Here is a 14,917-nt window from a genome sequence, read left to right on the forward strand (position 1 = left end):
AGGAAAGCAGTAAATCTGGTGGGATTTTGCCCGGTCGGTGTGGCTCCGTGGTTGAACATTGACCTAAGGACCAGGAGATCAAGGTTCGATTCCTGGTCAGGGCATATACCTGGGTTGCAGGCTCGATCCCCAGTAGGGGACGTGCAGGAGGCGGGCGATCAATGATTCTCTCACATCATTGATGTTTCTATCTCTCTCTTCCTCTCCCTTCCTCTCTGAAATCAATTAAAAAATATATATTTTTAAAAATCCTGCCTTATTTTGTTAAAATTTTATGATTACTTCATTAAACGTAGATGATTTATGTACCATTTATATTCTTATGTTCCATATATTCTGATTTAAAACTATCCTGACATTTTTAGAATGATTACTGCCTTGATTTGCTTTCTTATTTCCATTTTGCTGCATCTTTCACTCATCTTTAGTTTTCCCAACTCAGCACCTCCCACTCCAGCCTCCACCAGTTGGTGATTTTGGTGACATCCCACACTTAAAACATCGGGTTGAAAAATCTCTACTTTGGTGGTCCTGGTACTAATGATTGAAGCTTTTCATGTAAACATCCTCAACGTTCTTGGTAAGTTGCTCAGTTGTGTATCAGGGACATTATCAAAACCTAAGGTATGCCTGACCGTGACCCATACTGCTTCAACCAGCCGTGGGCAAACTATGGCCCGCGGGCCGGATCCGGCCCGTTCGGCTGTTCTATCCGGCCTGCGGAGCCGAAAGAGCGGAGGGTTCTCTTGCTCTCCCCTCTGCTCCTTTACTTTGAATTTATATTAGTTCACACAAACACTCCATCCATGCTTTTGTTCCGGCCCTCCGGTCCAGTTTAAGAACCCATTGTGGCCCTCGAGTCAAAAAGTTTGCCCACCCCTGGCTTCAACTCTTCCACCTGTGCCTCCCCCACAGCCAGAAGGGAGCCTGACTCAGGGTCACGTGGCAGCAGATCTTTTTGAGACAATAGCATCAAAAAACCTGAAAAAACACAACTTGCCCCCTTTTCACAAATGTGTTGTTTTCCCTAAATGCGTTTGGCTCTGATTGAACCCACGGAAAGAAATACAGCTTCCGTTTCAGAGAACAAAACCACAGAGAAGCCTCCCCTGGGGAAGGGCCTCTCTTACATTTGGAAACAACGGGAAGATGCATTGCTTGTTTTCTAGTCCCTTCTCTAAGATGCGCTTCCCCGCTTTGTTAAATCCTACGCAGTCCTGCCAGGTTCCGGCCTAAGGACAGCAACTCTGGGCTCGGGAATCACTGCTGAGTGAGAAGGGTCTCAGGTGCCCCAGGACCCACCTCCCCCCAGGCTGGGGCCCCTGAGAATCCGCTGCAGTAGAAATTGACAAACATTCTCCAGTTGCGAGAACAACCCTCCTTCCCCGCCCCCCCGCATTTCCTATGACCGTGGTCGGCAAACGGCGGCTCGCGAGCCACATGCGGCTCTTTGGCCCCTTGAGGGTGGCTCTTCCACAAAATACCACGGCCTGGGCGAGCCTGTGTTGAAGAAGTGGCGTTAGAAGAAGTTTACGTTTAAAAAATGTGGCTCTCCAAAGAAATGTCAATCGCTGTCCTGTTGCTATTTGGCTCTGCTGGCTAATGAGTTTGCCGACCACTGGCCTATGAACACACCCGTCCTCACTCACGCGCGAGGGATGCGCTCTTACCTGCCGTGGACCTTGATGTCTGAGATGGCGTAGAAGTAGCGCGCCAAGTGCAGCTCGTCCACGAAAATCTCGCCGACGGCCGGCCGCAGCAGCCGGATCCGCAGGTCCGTGACCGTGAAGAAGTCTCTGAGCTTCTTGGTCGTGTCCAGCTGGCCGTAGAGCGAGGCCATGTTGCGCAGCCAGGGCCCGGCGAAGAAGGCGAACCTGTCTTTGATTTCGAAGTGGATGATTTTGCTGTTGGTCATGTAGCCCGTGGCGTACTCTTCGGTGCAGATGATCTCCAGGACCGTGTGCTGGGACAAGTCCTTCACGGACTTGGGGTCCATATGGAAGGCGTCCAGGCAGTCCGTGGCGTAGTACTGGTAGGGCTGCCACGTGCGCCCGTAATCCAGGGATTTCTCCAGGATCATCTGGTCCGGGCGCCCCGACTCGAAGGTGATGACGATGTTGTCCGTGAGCTCGATGGTTTTGCTCCAGGACAGGGTGATGTTCACCTGCAGAGGCTTGGGGTAGTCCTTCCAGGTGGCCGACTGCCAGAAGGTGGAGGGGTGTCTCCCCTCGAAGTCGAACATCAGCTCCGGGGGGTGCGCCAGCTCGGGGGTGCTCGCGTCACACTCGTTGTTGCACATGTAGGGGTTGCCCTGGGGAAGAAGAACACAAGAGGGTGCGTCAGACATGGGCTGGGCACACGTCTTGCCATCCTCCTGCTGCTAAGAGGCTGGGAGAGAGAGAGAGGAAGGAAGGAAGGAGGGAAGGAAGGAAGGAAGGAAGGGAGAGAGGCAGGGAGGGAGGGAGGGAGGGAGGGAGGGAGGGAGGAAGGAAGGAAGGAAGGAAGGAAGGAAGGGAGAGAGGCAGGGAGGGAGGGAGGGAGGGAGGGAGGGAGGAAGGAAGGAAGGAAGGAAGGAAGGAAGGGAGAGAGGCAGGGAGGGAGGGAGGGAGGGAGGGAGGAAGGAAGGGAGGAAGGGAGAGAGGCAGGGAGGGAGGGAGGGAGGAAGGAAGGAAGGGAGAGAGGCAGGGAGGGAGGGAGGGAGGGAGGGAGGGAGGAAGGAAGGAAGGAAGGAAGGAAGGAAGGAAGGAAGGAAGGAAGGGAGAGAGGCAGGGAGGGAGGGAGGGAGGGAGGGAGGAAGGAAGGAAGGAAGGAAGGAAGGAAGGAAGGAAGGAAGGGAAAGAGGCAGGGAGGGAGGGAGGAAGAAAGGAAGGAAGGAAGGAAGGAAGGAAGGAAGGAAGGAAGGAAGGAACGGAGAAAGGAAGGGAGAGAGACAGGGAGGGAGGGAAGGAGGGAGGAAGGAAGGAAGGAAGGAAGGAAGGAAGGAAGGAAGGGAGAGAGGCAGGGAGGGAGGGAGGAAGAAAGGAAGGAAGGAAGGAAGGAAGGAAGGAAGGAAGGAAGGAAGGGAGAAAGGAAGGGAGAGAGGCAGGGAGGGAGGGAGGGAGGGAGGGAGGAAGGAAGGAAGGAAGGAAGGAAGGAAGGAAGGGAGAGAGGCAGCGAGGGAGGGAGGGAGAGAGAAAGGAAGGGAGGAAGGAAGGGAGGAAGGAAGGGAGGGAGGGAGGGAGGGAGGGAGGGAGGGAGGGAGGAAGGAAGGAAGGAAGGAAGGGAGGGAGAGAGGCAGGGAGGGAGGGAGGGAGGGAGGGAGGAAGGAAGGAAGGAAGGGAGAGAGGCAGCGAGGGAGGGAGGGAGAGAGGGAGGGAGGAAGGAAGGAAGGAAGGAAGGGAGAGAAGCAGGGAGGGAGGGAGGGAGGGAGGGAGGGAGGAAGGAAGGAAGGAAGGAAGGAAGGGAGAGAGGCAGCGAGGGAGGGAGGGAGAGAGGAAGGGAGGAAGGAAGGGAGAGAGGCAGGGAGGGAGGGAGGAAGGGAGGAAGGAAGGAAGGAAGGGAGGGAGGAAGGGAGAGAGGCAGGGAGGGAGGGAGGGAGGAAGGAAGGAAGGGAGAGAGGCAGGGAGGGAGGGAGGGAGGGAGGAAGGAAGGAAGGAAGGAAGGAAGGGAGAGAGGCAGGGAGGGAGGGAGGGAGGGAGGAAGGAAGGAAGGAAGGAAGGAAGGGAGAGAGGGAGGGAGGGAGGGAGGGAGGGAGGAAGGAAGGAAGGGAGAGAGGCAGCGAGGGAGGGAGGGAGAGAGGGAGGGAGGAAGGAAGGAAGGAAGGAAGGAAGGGAGAGAGGCAGGGAGGGAGGGAGGGAGGGAGGGAGGAAGGAAGGAAGGAAGGGAGAGAGGCAGGGAGGGAGGGAGGGAGGGAGGAAGGAAGGGAGAGAGGCAGGGAGGGAGGGAGGGAGGGAGGAAGGGAGGGAGGAAGGAAGGGAGAGAGGCAGGGAGGGAGGGAGGGAGGGAGGGAGGAAGGAAGGAAGGAAGGAAGGGAGGAAGGAAGGAAGGAAGGAAGGGAGAGAGGCAGGGAGAGAGGCAGGGAGGGAGGGAGGGAGGGAGGGAGGAAGGAAGGAAGGAAGGAAGGGAGGAAGGAAGGAAGGAAGGAAGGGAGAGAGGCAGGGAGAGAGGCAGGGAGGGAGGGAGGGAGGGAGGGAGGAAGGAAGGAAGGAAGGAAGGGAGGAAGGAAGGAAGGAAGGAAGGGAGAGAGGCAGGGAGAGAGGCAGGGAGGGAGGGAGGGAGGAAGGAAGGAAGGAAGGAAGGAAGGAAGGAAGGAAGGAAGGAAGGAAGGGAGAGAGGCAGGGAGGGAGGGAGGGAGGAAGGAAGGAAGGAAGGAAGGAAGGAAGGGAGAGAGGGAGGGAGGGAGGGAGGGAGGAAGGAAGGAAGGGAGAGAGGCAGCGAGGGAGGGAGGGAGAGAGGGAGGGAGGAAGGAAGGAAGGAAGGAAGGGAGAGAGGCAGGGAGGGAGGGAGGGAGGGAGGGAGGAAGGAAGGAAGGAAGGAAGGGAGAGAGGCAGCGAGGGAGGGAGGGAGAGAGGGAGGGAGGAAGGAAGGAAGGAAGGAAGGGAGAGAGGCAGGGAGGGAGGGAGGAAGGAAGGAAGGAAGGAAGGGAGAGAGGCAGGGAGGGAGGGAGGAAGGGAGGAAGGAAGGAAGGGAGGAAGGGAGGAAGGGAGAGAGGCAGGGAGGGAGGGAGGGAGGAAGGAAGGAAGGGAGAGAGGCAGGGAGGGAGGGAGGGAGGGAGGAAGGAAGGAAGGAAGGAAGGGAGGAAGGAAGGAAGGAAGGAAGGGAGAGAGGCAGGGAGGGAGGCAGGGAGGGAGGGAGGAAGGAAGGAAGGAAGGAAGGAAGGGAGGAAGGAAGGGAAGAAGGAAGGAAGGAAGGAAGGGAGAGAGGCAGGGAGAGAGGCAGGGAGGGAGGGAGGAAGGAAGGAAGGAAGGGAGAGAGGCAGGGAGGGAGGCAGGGAGGGAGGGAGGAAGGAAGGAAGGAAGGAAGGAAGGGAGGAAGGAAGGGAAGAAGGAAGGAAGGAAGGAAGGGAGAGAGGCAGGGAGGGAGGCAGGGAGGGAGGGAGGAAGGAAGGAAGGAAGGAAGGAAGGGAGGAAGGAAGGGAGGAAGGAAGGAAGGAAGGAAGGAAGGGAGAGAGGCAGGAAGGGAGGGAGGGAGGGAGGGAGGAAGGAAGGAAGGAAGGAAGGAAGGAAGGAAAGGAGAAAAGAAGAAAGGAAGAAAAAAACCTGTTTGCAGTAATAATTTTTTAAAAATATTTTTTTATTCATTTCAGAGAGGAAGGGAGATGGAGAGAGAGATAGAAACATATATGATGAGAGAGAATCATTGATTGGCTGCCTCCTGCACTCCCCAGCCTGGGAATCCAGCTGTAACTGGGCATGTGCCCTGACCAGGAATGGAACTGTGACCTCTAACGGTGACCTCCTGGTTCACAGGTTGACACGCAACCGCTGAGCCACGTGGGGCTGCAGCCATCATTGTTATTTGCCCTGACTGGAGTTTCCTAGTTGATTGCTTAAAAAAAACACCCGTGTGCTAATTTCCCTGCCTGGTTTCTTTCCAGGGGCGTTAGGAAGTGGAAACAGTTTACTTCTCGCGTGTGTGTTAGACCCAGAACGTGGTCCCAGAAGCACCGGAGACACCGAGCGCTGTCTGCCGGCTCCACCCCGCTGCGGCCGCTCACAGAGAGGCTTCGGAAAAGCAAGGGAACTCCTCCAGGCCCCAGGCACGTGCCTCCAGAGCCCCATTCCTCAGAAAGCCGGCTTCCAGGCAGAGCTGTGCAGTGAGCAATGCCCCGCAGATACCTGCGTCCTGACTGGGCAACCACACCCCCTGGGACACTCGCCATCTATTCCCGTGGCCTCCGATCCATCATCCTTAACCGGGTCCCTGCTCCGTGGAGCCTGCGATGAGAGCATTTACTTTGCTCGCCACAAATCGTTAGAATGTGGGCTGCTCCAGGCTCTGGGGCTTGGCCCACACATCTGCCGCCCCATTAGCCAGAGGCCAGGGGATCGCTCAGGAAGATGGGGTGGAGGGGGGGGCTGTGCTCCGAGGGATCAGACCAGGAAATGCCAGGACTTAAGTGGGAGGCTGGTGCAAAGAGCCAGGGAGCCGGGGACCATTGCTATGCGCCCTGCTCCGGCCACCATCAGCTGTCCATGGACGTGAACTGCTACCATTGTTCTCCACCTCAGGAAGGCTCCTTCCTTCACAGGCCCAGCAAACAGGAAGCTGACCAGGGGGCCCTCGTCCGGCCACAGGTGATCACACCCTCTATGCTGCCCCAGGGCTGCTCTCAGCCCTCACCTGCAGCTTCTCAGACAATCTACAGGCTTCCTGATTTCTGTTCATCTTGTGTTTAAGCAAACAAGGGGTGTCATTGGGAGCCGACCCTGCAGGTATTTCCCTGGGGAATGCTAAGCAGAGGCGGGAGGAGGAATCACCCCGGGACTCTGCCCTTAGGCTCCCTCTGGGAATTGCAATTAGATCCTCTTTATTCCCCTTTTTCCTGAGCTGAGGGCTTGTCGTCACCATCAGACCTGCGGGCTGCATGAGCGCGGGGGGGGGAGGGGGGGGGGGGTCTCGAATGATGAATTTCCACTTTAGACACAGAAGCTCAGTTTCCGCTGACTCCTGTGAAATGGGAGGTGAGCATCGGAGACCTGCCCGGGGCCCCAGAGGCCACCTCTCCCACCTCGTCAGCGACTGCTTCCCCTCGCTCTCCCCCATTAACGCAACCGGATCCCACAGACGCAACAGGTTCGGGACCTCGCGCCTAACTGCGCCGGGGCAGGAGAAAGAAGAGAAGGCAGTCATTGGGGGAACAGAACTGTTTCAGAAATACAGGCAGGGCATCCGTGACAATGGAGATGTGGCTGTACTTCCCTCTCACATTTCAATTCCCCGCTCCTGATCCCAGCGTCTGTGGCGCTATTTATAGCGTCCCCTTCGGAACGAGCCAGGAGGGGAGAATAAGTTTCTGTTCCAGGTGGAATAAATCACCAAATTTATTATTATTTAAACTCTCTTCGGCATAGCGGGGGAGCCAAATGCAAAACTCCACGAACCAGGCGCGGGCTTTTTACGGAGGGCTATAAATACGGTGGAATCTGCCGGGATTTATAAATTCTAAATACATGGAAAGGCACATTTGACGGGAAGGGGTCAGATTTACACAGATCACACCTTCCTTTGAGATGTCCTGAAAAAAATACAGTCCCTTCCAATTCTAGCAGCACGTAGCCATCTGCACCATCATCAGCGTGGATGCTGCCCCCCTTCCTCCTGACACAGGCGGCTCACCCGGAGGTCCAGGGATGGGACATTGGATCGCTCCCCCCAGGGAGCCCCACGCAGAATTTCCTTGGCTTCAGCCGTGGTGCGCAGAGCTTCTCAGAGGGGCACAGGGCGCCGAGACAGAGGAGATGCGGCAGAGCGGTTCTGGGAGCGGATCAATACTAGTACACCTGGCGTAGGCAATATCCATGAAGATGTCTGTCTAAATAGCATGCATTCCTATATTCAATCGAAGGCGTCGCCGACCATCACCAGCTATGTAGCATGTAAGGGCCACTTTACCTACATTATCCTGGGTCATCCTTTTCATCCCCACCTTACACCACAGGAAACTGAGATACAGGGAGCGTCGAGGAAAGTGCCGAAGGTCACACAGCGAGGTCAGGAAGGTGGCAGAGCCGGGCCCCCCTCCTCCTGCCCCTGCTCTGGCCGCTTTGTTCAACTCCCAATGGACTTCCTATGATGCAACCCAGCCTTGGGGGAGGGTGGCTGGTACAAAAAGAAGGGTCTAAGGCAGGGGTGGGCAAACTTTTTGACTCGAGGGCCACAATGGGTTCTTAAACTGGACCGGAGGGCCGGAACAAAAGCATGGATGGAGTGTTTGTGTGAACTAATATAAATTTAAAGTAAAGGAGCGGAGGGGAGAGCAAGAGAACCCTCTGCTCTTTCGGCTCCGCGGGCCGGATAGAACAGCCGAACGGGCCGGATCCGGCACGCGGGCCGTAGTTTGCCCACGGCTGGTCTGAGGTCCAATGAGTTTGGGAAACACAGCCTAACATAGTCTTCCGCTCGAGAGCTCTAATGAGATGATCACACGTGAAGTTAAACTTTCCTTAGCTTCCTGCGATACCTGGTTTCAGAAGCTTACCAGACCATGGACGCTCTGTTTAGTAACCTCTGCTTCTATAGCATGTAGCTAGTGCACTGAAGAGCATCCCTGGAGAGTCTCTGCTCTGTATGACTCTTCTTATACATACATACATACATACATACATACATACATACATGCATATTTATTGACTTCAGAGAGGAAGGGAGAGGGAGAGAGAGATAGAAACATCAATGATGAGAGAGAATCATTGATCAGCTGCCTCCTGCACGTCCCCCACTGGGGATCGAGCCTGCAACCCAGGCCTGTGCCCTGACTGAGAATGGAACCGTGACCTCCTGGTTCGTAGGACCGAGCCACTGCTGCCGGGCTGTGCTGCTCTTAAAATGGTAAACAGGTGGATGCCAAGCAGGCCCCGCACAACCCAAAGCTTCAGCCCTTTAGTGAAGACACGCCGGGTGAAGCACCCAGCCTCTGCCTTTGACCACAGGGCCATTCCGCTGGGGCTCAGCGGGACGTGGGCTCAGGATAAACGCTCACGTTCCCATCACGTCGTCAGCCATCGAGACGCCTGCCAGGGCAAGGAGAAAAGGTCCCTGCTCTGCACCCATCTGCTGCTTTAGGCACCAAAACAAATGAGAAGAGCATTCCATAAGCGCCTGCTGTATTTGATCATTATTGATGGCCTGTGATGTCACTATCGTTAAGGCCCTTGTCTTGGCTCCCAAGACACAGCAGTGAACATATCTGAGTCCTTGCTTTCGGCAGTGCCTCCCTCTTTGTTGTGGGGGGTGGGGGGGGGGGAGATGCACCAGGGAAACAAATATATAAAGTTTTATAACGTTATGTGCTCTGAGGAAAGACGCAGCCTGTTCAAGGGAGGAGGGATTCTGATGGCGATTTTATATTGGGAGGTCACGGGAAGTCTCTCCTGGGTGACATGACATTTGAGCAGATTCAGAACAATCCCGTTTACTCTGGAGATGATCAGAGGTTGACCAGAAGGACCGTTTTGTCCTTCATCTACCTCCTTCGTGGTAATTTTAACAGCATAACAATTTATTGAAATTGATCGGTAAACAAATCATTTCACATGAGAATCTAAACTAAATGACTGTAGATACCAAAAAAAAAAAAAAAAAGAAAAAAGAAAGAAATCAATAGAACTGTTCTTGTTTCCTACTCACACTCTTTTTAGGAGATTAATGATTTGCTGGCCATTAACATAATGACCGAGAGACAATGACATTGAGAGAAAATTAGCAGGATTAAAAATATATATATTATTCTGGCCCCCTGAGAAGAAAGCTCGCATTTTAGGTGAGAGAGAAAGAAAAGAAGGTCTAAGAGGCTGAAAATGTTACCATTCTATAGAAAAAGAGAGCTGGGGGAGAGATTTTTTTATGCTAAAATATGTAGTGTCAATATTTCACAAGGTTGTGATCTGTAATGCTGTTGTTACCGAGAATTATCAATATGAAAACAATTGCTGTTAAAGGGATTAGATTAATTGCATTTTCAAGTACTTCAACCCCACCCTAATCCTCTCTAATACCACCAACAAAGAAATTTCTATAAGAAAAATCACTTCCCCCTACTCGTGAAAACAAAGAACTTCTTGCTGCTAAATCCAACAGATTCGGGCATTAGCAAGTATCAGTAATTATTTTGTAGCCAGCAGGCATCCTAAAATAGATCTCAAGTCCCACAAGCAGCAGATCCTTAACCGTCTACGGACAAAATATTTTATGCCTGTGCTGATAACACTGACACCCTTAAGAGAGGCCTACATCATTAAACCGACCCGGCTGCTAAATATTTTTATAACAATGGAAAGAGGAAGGAGGTTGTGCAGCTTAATTTCATTTTAAAAATAACACTAATATTTTACCTCTGGGAGCACTGAAGTTCGTTTTTAATTAGCACTTTGCCGCGAAGTGGAATGTGTTGTTATTCTTGCCTAATAGAACTTCGAGGGATACGTACAATTCCAGGCCGTCTTTTATTGTTTCTGCAGGTGGGAGTGCCTTTCTTCTGACAAGGGACACCTTTGAAAACAACCACCTTTCGCCTGACCTCGGCTAGCCCTTCAGAGTTAAGAGAGGAAGAAAGGAAGAAAGTCCTAGAGAAGCAGGATTCGGGCAATGCCCGTGGTTCCTGCTATTTTGAACTTGCCCTTCCTATCTTCACTCACTGGCAAGCTATCGGCGAAAACAGTTGGAGGTGTAGGGAATTCTCCCGGGAGGGTTTGCGACTGCACTGTGAGTCGTGTGCCAAGCAGGCACGCGTGTACATACAAGTGTCTGTGCGCAGCGCCCGGGGTCACACTTAGACGGATTGTGAAGAACAGTGAGGCAGAGCTCGCTCACACCCACGTGCGTCTGGCGGGTCCTTGCCTGTTGGATTGGTGAGAGGCATGCTGGGATAGCACACCCCACTGCTCTCGCTGTGGCCTGGAGGTAGACCCCACGAGGGCTGTGTCAGTGTCACCGACGGGGCCCGGCCCGGAGTACTCTGCCTCAGGCCGGCCGTAGAGGGTGCGTTCTTGACTTCGTGCAGGAAAGATTTCACAGGACGAGTCCAGGTGCTGTGGACAGCACGTTTATTAAAGCTGGGGACAGTGACACAAAGGAAGGACTTAAGGTAGACGAAGCTCTCAGACAGAGCCTACGCAGGGCACTTTGGTGCCCTAGAAACAGTGTGGGGCCCAACCGGTGTGGATCAGTGGTTAAGCATCAACCTAGGAACCAGGAGGTCACGGTTCGATTCCCGGTCAGGGCACATGCCCGGGTTGTGGGCTCGATCCCCAGTGGGGGGCGTGCAGAAGGCAGCTGATCCATGATTCTCTCTCATCATTGATGCTTCTATCTCTCCCTCTCCCTTCCTCTCTGAAATCAATATAAACATAAAACACACACACACACACACACACACACACACACACAAACACAACATAACCTACATATTATGGGACTGTCCCAGCTATAGATATCCTAAACTTGCTATGACAGAAGTACTTATGTATTTGTCAGAGTGCAAATCCCAAATCTCAGTTTGGGAAACGTGGCCGCCCTGAGAACCATGGAGGAGAGGGAGCACTGTGTTTGAACTCGGGCCGCTCCATCTTCTAATGAGACCCTGACACATCCCCAAGGCTCCTGCCCAGCAGCCACGCTCCAGGCCGAGGGAAGCCGCGGCCTGTCCCCGTCTCCTGCCTGACGGTGCGGACACCACGCGGACCTGTTCCTCGGGCGTGAAGACAGTCGGCACAGCCTTCCTGCAGCCGGAACGCTGGGAGCCACGTCGCAGATGAGGGCCAGGACAGACACCTGTGCAGATCCCCACGGGGGACCGCGGTCAGCACTCCCAAACCCCAGACAGCTTCAGAGGTCAAGACAGGCCACGTTTCTACAAAGGAGCCAAATCCATTCTCAAGCCACAAGCCACAGAAATGGATCCCACAGAACAGCCTGCGTCATTACTTTGTATAGACAGAAGAAAAAAAGTAAATATTAATGGAATCCAAGGGGGGTTGAAAGTGAATGTCGACAGAAAAGCACTGGAGTAAGATGACATTATTTGCAATCGGTAGAAAAGTTGCTTTCTAAAATCTATGCTCTTAAAAAAATAGCACTTACAAATCTTTGGTACGAGATTTGGACTTCAGTCTCAAAAGAGATGAGGCAACAAACCCTTGAGTGTTAATAACGCACGGCTGAAGCGAGCTGGCTGCGTTTTAGGTTAGAGCAGTGGTCGGCAAACTCATTAGTCAACAGAGCCAAATATCAGCAGTACAACGATTGAAATTTCTTTGGAGAGCCACATTTTTTAAACTTAAACTTCTTCTAACGCCACTTCTTCAAAACAGACTCGCCCAGGCTGTGGTATTTTGTGGAAGAGCCACACTCAAGGGGCCAAAGAGCCGCATGTGGCTCGCGAGCCCCCGTTTACCCACCACAGGGTTAAAGTAACTCGAGGGGAGTGGCCTTATGAGGAGCGTGGAGGATGGGGGTCCTGAGACCGCCCCGCAGTGGGGGCTAGTGGAAGCATCCTGAATTCTGCAAGTTCTCACTCGAGTCTCAGAAACTGCTGCCTTCTTCTCTCCCGTGAGAAAGCAAGTCCGAGACCCTCCCACGTGAAGTCCATTTTCTGAAGCCACCAGCTTCCTGAGAGGAGAGAAACACCAGCACAGCCGCAGCCGAGTGGCCACTCCATCAGGAGAAGCACGAGGACCTAAGGTGACCCGAGTATGACCTTTGCTAAAGCGATGCTTTCTCGGGAGTCCCTGCAGCTCCCTCATACTCCTCACCCCTCCCGTCCGACTCCTCCCTTCCCAGCTCACTGGCTGTTTATTGGGCACCCACCACGTTCAAAAGTCATCGCGAAGAACTCAGAAATAACACAACCAGATGTCCCCAAGTCAGGAGTGGGGAGGAGACCCACCCAAGCGACACCCTCATACTCCTCAAATTAGCTGCTTGTGCTGCTGGAGAGCGCGCACTGGGTGTTCCTGTGGGTAAACAGAGTCAGCGACCACACCGTGCAACTGGAGTGCCACTCCACCCGTCGGTACCTAATTAACCATATATTTACATTAAAAACAGACACACTGCCTGCGGTACAATGCCCGGAAAAATGTGCAAGCCTTTTCAGGAAAAATCACCAAGGGGTGTTTCAGGCCTGGGCCAGGTTTGGAGGCACGTGTCCAAAGCCACTGAGCATAGAATGAAAAAGCAGAGTCCGGAGGGCTCGACTGGGTGATAATTCCCCCACCTTCCCCCCGCCCCCCAGCCTTCCTGCTCAGCAGACTTCCCCACACCTCCCTGGGGAGGTGGGAGCAACGCTGGCCTCACCACGATGGAGACTGAGTCACACCGTCCCAGCATCCAATTCAGCGGGAATGTGTTTGCTGCCCTCACCCCCCCGTGGGGGCAACGTGGGTGGCATTCTCCATACATGAACATCTCCTTCTTTTAAAATAAGTGAATTTGGCCTGGCTGGCTCTGGCTCAGTGGTTGAGCGTCAACCTATGAACCAGGAGGTCACGGTTCGATTCCTGGTCAGGGCACATGCCCATGTTGTGTGCCTGATCCCCAGTAGGGGGCGTGCAGGAGGCATTGGATCCATGATACTCTCTCATCATTGATGTTTTTCTCTCTCCCTCTCCCTTCCTCTCTGAAATCAATAAAAAAATATTTTAAAAAATAATAAAAAAAAGTGAATTGGCCACCCTCCTGCCACCCAGTTTGATACAGAATATGTACTGCAGCATTGTGTCAAGTTTAAGGTACATAAGAAATATCTGGTGGGTGCAGTCCCCACCTATCAGGAATCCTGGTTCAGTAGATTGGGTTGGACCCGGGAACCTAATTTAACAAGCACCATACCTGATTCCGATGCAGACAGCCCCTGCGCCCCACTTTGATAAACACGGTGTATTGTTTAGGAACCAAGGCTCTGGGTTAGATCTGCCTTCGTCTGGGGAATCCCTGCCCTACCATTTAGCCATTATGTCACTCGGGCAAGCTGCTTTTTTTGAGCCATGATTTTGTCCTTTAAATTCAATGTAATAATATGTACTGCATGACGTTGACATGAGATGAAATTACATAATACATGTTAAGTGTTTAGCGTCTCCGAGGCATGCAGTAAGTGCTCAATCATTAGTAGTTAGCATTAAACACAGGCCACCTGCATTCCTTGACTTTGACAATGACAGCGAATGTTTCCACTTTCCACGCAGGCAGCATCGGACATTCCTTCCTTTTCCTCAATCTGTTCACCAACCAAGTTCCCTAGATGCAACCCATCACCACAGCTTCATTCACACCGCCAACGCTTTCTTTAGTTTTCAAAATATTTACGATATTAAGAACGCTTTCTCCAGCGTTACTGTAATAGCCTCTTCAGTGGTCTCTCTCCATAGATCGTCCTCTTATAGCCTGTTTCCTAAGAGCTGCTACAGCGGTCTTTCTAAAATCCAAATCTGTTTGTATCATGCCCCCTCTTAAAGCTCTTTAAGGGATTTCTCATTACCTTCAGGAGGACAATTCAAATTCCTTAGCATACATAGCTTGTAAGATCCTTCAAGATCTGGCCTCTGTATTTTTTTTTTTTTAATAATTCATGTTCATACCTAATAAGTTAGTCATACATATATGTGTATATATACACACACATATATATACACACATTCATATATATATATATATATGAATATATAAATATATACACATATACACCATACAGTGGACCATATACATTATCACGCAACTCAGCACATTAAGTTCCAATTATTTACCTTTATGTCTCCATCACTAGAATTCTATAAGGAGAGAGAAAATTGGCACATGATAAGTGTGCAACAAAAATTTATGGATTTAAAGAAAGTAAGGAAAGTAGAAAGCCAGGAAAGCAGGGAGGAAATAGGATCAATTAAGTAGAGCTGAAAGTATGGGAGGGCTGAGAGGGGTTTGCCCACAGGTCTGTGATTGGGGATCAAGTAGATAACCAAGCTTCGAGACCTGCCCAGTCCCCTAGGTTGTAGATGGAATTTGTATGATGTCATGTTTGGTATAACACAAACTAGAACTAAACAAAGCCTAAAACTCCAAGTCCAAGTGCAGAGTGCAGTGTGAGTGACTGATAGGGTTCCTGGGACCTGTGGGGAGGCTGCAGTGACATCCCAATCCCTTCCTGGGGGTCGTTTTATCTTCCCTTTTCTCTCCACCCTTCACAGCAGTATCTCTCCTGGTAGCTTTAGAGCTGAAGATCTCT

The 14,917-nt window shown here is 52.4% G+C and overlaps 1 protein-coding gene across 8 annotated transcripts in view; it reads right to left on the reverse strand.

Moving 5' to 3' along the window:
- Positions 1 to 14,917, reverse strand: part of NTNG1 (netrin G1) — a 248,577-nt gene that overhangs the window by 121,580 nt on the left and 112,080 nt on the right. For all 8 annotated transcript variants that reach the window (XM_080649321.1, XM_080649320.1, XM_080649326.1 and 5 more), the window contains exon 3: positions 1,671 to 2,311. In XM_080649321.1, the coding sequence (XP_080505447.1) occupies positions 1,671 to 2,311 (641 nt within the window). The remainder of the gene's footprint in view (positions 1 to 1,670; positions 2,312 to 14,917) is intronic.

Source organism: Plecotus auritus (genome assembly GCF_963455305.1).
Source record: "Plecotus auritus genome assembly, chromosome: 12".
NCBI classification, from domain to species: domain Eukaryota; kingdom Metazoa; phylum Chordata; class Mammalia; order Chiroptera; family Vespertilionidae; genus Plecotus; species Plecotus auritus.